Source organism: Carlito syrichta, unplaced genomic scaffold (assembly GCF_000164805.1).
Source record: "Carlito syrichta isolate Samal-C Ts95f unplaced genomic scaffold, Tarsius_syrichta-2.0.1 Scaffold144165, whole genome shotgun sequence".
Lineage (NCBI taxonomy): Eukaryota > Metazoa > Chordata > Mammalia > Primates > Tarsiidae > Carlito > Carlito syrichta.
Genome location: NW_007088261.1, coordinates 177,367 through 185,045, shown reverse-complemented (window position 1 = coordinate 185,045; position 7,679 = coordinate 177,367). Strand labels below are relative to the sequence as shown.

Genomic DNA, 7,679 nt, shown 5'->3' with positions numbered 1-7,679 from the left:
GGCAATCCACTCACCTCAGCCTCCCAAAGGCGCGGGATTATAGTCTGAGCCACCGAGCCCAGCTTGTCTTTTCTTTTTATAATCCATATTGAATTTTTAAAATTACAACTGTACTGAGATATAATTCACATACCATAAGATTTAAAGTGTATAGGTCAGTGGGTTTTCATACATTCAGAGAGTTGTACAAACGTTATCACTATCTAATTTCAGAACATTTTCATCACCCAGAAAAAACCCTCATACTCATTAATAGTTCCTTCCTATTTCTTGTTCCTCTCAGCCCCTGACAATCATTAATCTACTTTCTTTCTCTTTGTGTGTGTGTGTGTGTGTGTGTGTGTGTCAGAGTCTCACTCTGTCACCCAGGCTGGAGTGCAGTGGCACACCATGGCCACTGCAGCTTTGACCTGAAGGACTCAGATGGTCCTTCCTCACTCAGGTGGTCCCTCCAAGTAGCTGGACCCATAGGTGCACGCCACCACACCCGGCTAATTTTTTGTTTTATTGTGGAGACAAGGTCTCACCAAGTTGTTCAGGCTGGTCTTGAACCCCTGCACACTCAGAATCCTCTCGCCTCTGCCTCCCAAAATGCTGGGATTACAGGTGTGAGCCATGGTGCCTAGCCCCATTAATCTACTTTCTATCTCTATGGATTTGCCTATCAAATCAGTTTTACAAATAGTATCCTATAATATGTCACTACCCTCTTTCTTTTAGCATAATTTTTTCAAGGTTCAATCATGTTTAGCATGTATCAGTACTTCATTCCTTTTTGTTGCTGAGTAATTTACCATTGTATGGATATACCACTTTTTGTTGAACCATTTATCAGTTGATAAACCATACAAAAATTTTAATATTTTATCTTCATGAAACCTTTGATAAAACCTTGCCTTTACTCCTGTACCTCATTATAAGAAATAGAAATTCCCTTGATTTAAAGGTCCTTCCTCATACCTTCCAGTATTATCCTTCTATTCCTACTAAAATATGATCTTCTCATATCAAACTTCTTTTAATACTCTCTGTAAGTAGCATATACTTTTCATCATTGGTAATATGTTCTGCCTGTTCAAAGCCTTGTGTTCTTTGAGTTCAAGATATCTAATCCATGAGACCTATGTGCTAATATATTTATTTTTTCCTTCCCTGATCACAAATACCATTTTTATCATCGCCATTACATAAACTCAGATTTAATAATATACCATATGATGGTTGGGGTTTTTTTAAGCTGTCAAAAGATGGAGTCTTATTTCTGTTCTTAGATTTCAAACTCCTGGAGGAAGAATCTATTTATTTTAGTATTTAGTATAGGAAGCAGTCAGAAATTACTTGATTGATTTTGATGAAGTCTGGTTGGGGAGAGAACTTTCTCATTCATTTTAACATTTCTTGAATGTTCCACTGAGAAGGATTCTAAAATAAAATACAAATCATTCTCTGCCCTTAGGAGTTTACAACTGTTTCTTTTTTGTAGGGTAAGGAATTTGGGGGTTTAGAGCGGTTTTGTTATTTTTTTCCCCATCCAATATTTTACTAAGAAAAATTTCAAATATATAGAAAAGTTGAAAAAATTATACAGTCAGCACCACATACCTGCCACCAGGATTATCACATTTTTGCTATTAACATTTTGTAGTATTCTCTCTATCATATATCTCTTCACCTGTCTACCTTTCAATCCATCTTACTTTTTGATGCATTTCCAAGTAAATTGCAGACATGGCTACATTTCGCCCCTACACATTTTAGCATGTATATAATTAACTACAGTTCAATATTTGTTTACAATTCTTTTTTTTTAAAGAACACAATGAAATGTACAACTCTTATATGTACATCCAGTTGATTTTGACAAATGCATTCACTCATCAAACCCAAATTCCTTCCACTTTGGAACATTGTTATCACTGCAGAAAACTCCTTGTCCTTGGTCTTTAAAGGTTACCATTCTTAGAACCCAGAAATTAATTAATTATCTAATATTGGTATACTTAAGAAAAAACAGGGACTTAGAGATCAATTTATTAGGCAGATTGAAATAAATCATTTTTGGTCAAGAGAGGTGATAAGTATAGAACCAGAGTTCAAGTGGACTAAAACAACAGCCCTGTTTGTGAAAACAAAGATGATTTACCTCCTGAAATACTGACTTTCTCTCATTTTGTAAGATATTACCCTTGATTTCCAAGTTTGTCAAATAATTATTTCAATTAGATCAGTTGGTGCAGAGTTTCTCTGCAGCATTTGGAGACCTGAAACCTCAGAGGTGGCTTTAAAGAAATTATAGGCCAGGCTCGGTGACTCAGCTGGTAATCCCAGCACTTTGGGAGGCCGAGGAGTGGATTGCTTGAACCCGCAGGTTTGAGACCCACCCAGGCAACTTGGCAAGACCTCGTCTCTACAATAAATCAAAAACTAGGCCGGGCTCGGTGGCTCAGCCTGTAATCCCACGCCTTGGGAGGCCGAGGTGAGTGAATTGCTTGAGCCCATGGGTTCGAGACCCGCCTGGGCAACTTGGCGAGCCGTCATCTCTACAATAAATCAAAAATTAGCTGGGCATGGTAGCGCGCGCCTGTATTTCCAGCTATTTGGAAGGCTGAGGTGGAAGGATCGCCGGAGCCCAACAGGTCGAGGCTACGGTGGCCAGGAGTATGCCACTGCACTCCAGTCTGGGCGGCAGAGTGAGACTCCAACTCAAAAATAAATAAATAGATAAATCAAAAACTAGCCGAGCGTGGTAGCACGCCTGTAGTTCCAGCTACTTGGAAGGTTGAGGCAGAAAGATTGTGGAGCCCAGCAGGTCGAGGCTGCAGTGGCCAGGAGTATGCTACTCCACTCTAGTCTGGGCGACAGAGTGAGACTCCAACTCCAAAAGAATAAAAAAAAAAAAAGAAATGACAAAATGGATATATTAGGAAGATAGTTTTGTAGTGGTTTGTAAAAGGACTAGAGGCATGAAAAGTAGACAGGATCCTGCAAGATGGGCCATGAACCTATTCCATTTGTGTCTGTGCCTAACATGCTCATGCTCACTTATTCCCTCATTCCCTAACCAGTCCCCCTTGTTAGGCTTTCCTCATTCTCTGGACTTACCACACACTCTGTATCTGTAGTCTTCCTTTCCTCCATTTTGGGTCTTCTCCTCAGGCTATAGGACTAATTTCAAAATAGAACCATGTATAATTTATGTCTTTCATTTCCTCATTTCTACTCTAGTAGTTTGTTTCGACAGGAAGGAATAGGGAACTTTTGCACTTTGGATTTCTTTCAGACTGGAAGACCAGGCCTGAAGCCAAATCATCAAATCTACAGCAGGATGTGTCAGAAGTACCCCATAACACAGATAATCTCTTACATGCCACGTTAGAAGATTCCTGGGATGTTAGCAGTCAATTACAGAGACACCAGGAAAACTGGAAGAGACATCTAGGGACAGAGGCATCTACCCAGAAGAAAATAATAACATCACAAGGAAGTTTTGAGCAAAATAAATTTGGTGAAAACTCTAGGTTGAACACAGACCTGGTCACACAACTGAACATTCCTTTGAGAATAAGGCCTAGTGAATGTGAGACACTTGGAAGCAATTTGGGACATAATCCCGACTTACTCAATCAGAACAATATCCTTGTAAAAAAGAAACCCTATAAATGTGATAAATGTAGAAAAGCTTTTATTCATAGATCATCACTTACTAAACATGAGAAAACTCATAAAGGAGAGGGTGCTTTCCCTAATGGTACAGATCAGGGAATTTATCCTGGAAAGAAACACCATGAATGCACTGACTGTGGAAAAACCTTCCTCTGGAAGACACAGCTTACTGAACATCAGAGAATCCACACTGGGGAGAAGCCCTTTGAATGTAATGTGTGTGGAAAGGCCTTCAGGCATAGCTCATCCCTTGGACAGCATGAGAATGCTCATACTGGGGAGAAACCCTATCAGTGTAGTCTCTGTGGGAAAGCCTTCCAACGCAGCTCCTCCCTTGTTCAACACCAGAGAATTCACACAGGAGAGAAACCCTATCGATGTAATCTGTGTGGGAGGTCCTTTAGGCACGGTACATCCCTCACTCAACATGAAGTCACACATAGTGGAGAGAAGCCTTTCCAATGTAAGGAATGTGGGAAAGCCTTTAGCCGATGTTCTTCTCTTGTCCAACATGAGAGGACTCATACTGGAGAGAAACCTTTTGAATGTAGCATATGTGGGAGGGCTTTTGGTCAGAGCCCTTCCCTTTATAAACATATGAGGATTCATAAGAGAGGCAAACCTTACCAAAGCAATAATTACAGCATAGATTTCAAGCACAGTTCATCTCTTACTACTGATGAAGGCACTCTCACTGAAGTGAAATCCTATCATTGTAATGACTGTGGGGAAGACTTCAGTCACATTACAGACCTTACTGATCATCAGAGGATCCATACTGGAGAGAATTCCTATGATTGTGAGCAGACCTTTAGTCAACAACCTATTCCTCATCCTGGAGAGAAACCCTATCAATGTAATGTATGTGGAAAAGCTTTCAAAAGGAGTACAAGTTTCATAGAGCATCACAGAATTCATACTGGAGAGAAGCCCTATGAATGTAATGAATGTGGAGAAGCCTTCAGTCGACGCTCTTCTCTTACCCAACATGAAAGAACCCACACTGGAGAGAAACCCTATGAATGTATTGACTGTGGGAAAGCCTTTAGTCAAAGTTCATCCCTTATTCAGCATGAGAGAACTCATACTGGAGAGAAGCCCTATGAATGTAATGAATGTGGTCGAGCCTTCCGAAAGAAAACCAACCTGCATGATCATCAGAGAATTCATACTGGAGAAAAACCTTATTCTTGTAAGGAATGTGGGAAAAACTTCAGTCGAAGTTCAGCTCTTACTAAACACCAGAGAATTCACATGCGAAATAAACTCTAGTAACTCTGAAATAAAAGAATGTGCAGAATGCTTTAGAGAAAATCCTGTTCTGATTTGGTATCAGGGGATTCTTACTAGAGAGAAAGCTTGAGAATGTAATGAATTGTGTGTGTGTTGTGTGTGGGGAAAACTCTGTGCCAGTAGGCAGGATTTTTTTAAATAAATAAAGACCACATTTTCAGATCTGATTACAGACTATTTTAAAAACAACGACATATATCATAAGTAGTCAATTGGAAATTATATGCCTATATATTGGACTTTATAAAGCTTTTGAATATATGTATGCAGGAGATCACTGAGTTTCAACAGCTTGATTTGTAACCCCCACTGTTGACAGCCTTTTTAAATAAATAAAATAAATAAAACTCCTGCAGTATTGACCAAAACTCATTTTTAAAATTGCCTGACTTCTGCAGTCAACTGCAGCTCTTACATTAACTTCACCATGGAAAACAAGTCCACCTACAGGAATTCACCATTCAAAAAATTAACTAGCACAACCACTTCATTGTACAGATGAAGAGACTGAAAGCCAAAGATGTGAAGTGGTCGCATAGTATGATATAGGCTGTAATGGTAAAACTGGGTCAAGATAGCCTTGCCACTGAAAAGGTATTTTGGAATTCAGAGGGCTTCAAAATAAATTTTGAAATATATCAAATATCCAAACATTTATTGAACACCCATGGTTTGTATACTTTGGGAATTCCTAGAAGCATAAGAGGCAGTGAAATGTATGTACATTTGTTACAACTATTTAAAGCAACTTGGAAGCTTACAAACCAAAATGCTAAGAGAAACTCTATATAGTTAAACTACTGGTGATATTTTTCCTTTTCCCAGTTATAATTATACTTTCAACTAACATGTCAGTTTCATAGAACTACTGGATCTTCTTATTGTGCTTTTTATGGTTTGCTCATGAAAAAGCACTGCTCCAAGTGTCCTATGTCAGATTGATGAGAAAACACAAAACTAAGAGGAGAATTTTTCTCTACTTAATTTTATTATAGAGAAGTATAAGTCCAATAACACATTGCCGTGCATTTTGTCTTTGACTCAGTTTAGAGAAACACCATATATTGGCTCATTTTGTGTGCAAAGGAAATATTTCACTATGGTGCCTTTCCATCAGTAAAGCATGAGCTGAGTGTCATTGGCCTCCTTTATCTCCTATTGCTTCCCATGGGCTATCCTAAAGGAATTTCCAGAACCTTTGTTGGTTTGTTGATACTAGCAACTGTGGTGATTGACCCTTTCCACACAAGAGCTGCCTTCCAAGACAGGCAAATTTCCCCAACCCTAATTACAAATTGTGGAGCAGGGTGATATTGGTGGTATTGATAGTGAACCTTTCCTACTGGCTTCTTTGCATGCCAGATAGTAAGATTAATTGTCCTTCTCTTGTCCTAGATGGAATGAGGCAGCTCCCAAGCATTCTTCATCATTTTTTTGCAAGGAAAACTGCATGGGGGCTGAAATATTATTTGTGTAGCCCAATTAAACCATAAATACCAGTGAAGCAAGATAGGCTATTCCATAGCTGATCAGCCCTTCCAAGATGTTAACCATTAAAAAATCCTCCATGCTTAGCTCACAGTGCCAAAACCGTGCTTGTGTTGTCTAATACATAGTTTGACAGTGGGTAATTCTACTCATACCTTCCCTACTAGTTGGTTAGGATGCCTGACAGGAACTTATTTTGCTGCTGGTCGTTCGGGGATCTCCATAGTTGGCTACTTGCAGGAATGGCATGAATTATAACCAGTTAAATGCTACCCCACTGTTAACAGAAGTTTATAAAACCTTAGTTTCATAAGACTTAAAGGAGATCACTAGATTGTTTGTGGAGCCTGACCTAGATCCAACCACCACTGTCTGAATCACAGCATATCTTCATTGACAGAGAGGGAGCCTAGAATGTATGTGTGGCTGATTGAGCAGAAGGCTTTCCTACACCCAGCTGCCATGCACATGCACATATGAATACCCAGTCTTTTAAGGCTATGTGAAATGCATCCTTGTAACATCATTGTATTATTTCAATAAATAGCCTTCTGAGTTGAATGGGAGTCAGTTTGTCTTTTTCAATTTTCAGAACTTGGCTAAGATTAAAGAATGGCGAATCAAGAAGGAGTGATTAACTGCTAAACTCGTCACAGCCAGGTGAGTTAATAAGAGCTACCATTTATTGACTGCTTAACTACTTGAAAGACATTATGCTAAGTGTTTCACATCCATCATTTTATTCAGTCCTTACAACTCCTCGTTAAAGATGTTGTGATAAGCCGGGCTCGGTGGCTCAGCCTGTAATCCCGCACCTTTGGGAGGCTGAGGTGAGTGGATTGCCTGAGCCCGCGGGTTCGAGACCCGCCTGAGCAGCGAGACCTCATCTCTACAATAAATAAAAAAAAAAAATCAGCCGGGCGTGGTAGCGCATGCCTGTAATTCCAGCTACTTGGAAGGCTGAGGTGGAAGGATAGCCGGAGCCCAGCAGGTTGAGGTTGTGGTGGCTAATGTAAATTTTCGCTTTGCTTGCTTTACAACTAAGTCAGACTTCAATTGGCTCTGACTCAAGAAGTTCATGATATTTCTTATCTCTTGACGACTCTATTTTAATTTCCCTCAATATTCCGCTGTATCCATTCATGAAGTAGGATACTATAACAGCAACCACTCTGCCTACCTAACAGGAATGATGAAAAGATGTGTATTTGAAAGCATATAGAATTCTTATTGCA

General features: G+C 39.6%; 1 protein-coding gene across 2 annotated transcripts in view; it reads left to right on the top strand.

The window, feature by feature from the left end:
* Nucleotides 1-7,005, top strand: part of ZFP90 (ZFP90 zinc finger protein) — a 23,707-nt gene extending 16,702 nt beyond the window's left edge. The window contains exon 4 of one of the 2 annotated variants that reach the window (XR_002481486.1): nt 3,281-3,516. Coding sequence is in view for 1 of the 2 variants with exons in the window: in XM_008050333.2 (XP_008048524.1) it covers nt 3,281-4,935 (1,655 nt within the window). In the remaining variant the exon portion in view is untranslated. Of the gene's footprint in view, nt 1-3,280 lie in introns of both variants that reach the window. The other variant, XM_008050333.2, reaches the window with a different exon arrangement.
* The last annotated feature ends 674 nt before the right edge of the window (nt 7,006-7,679 follow it).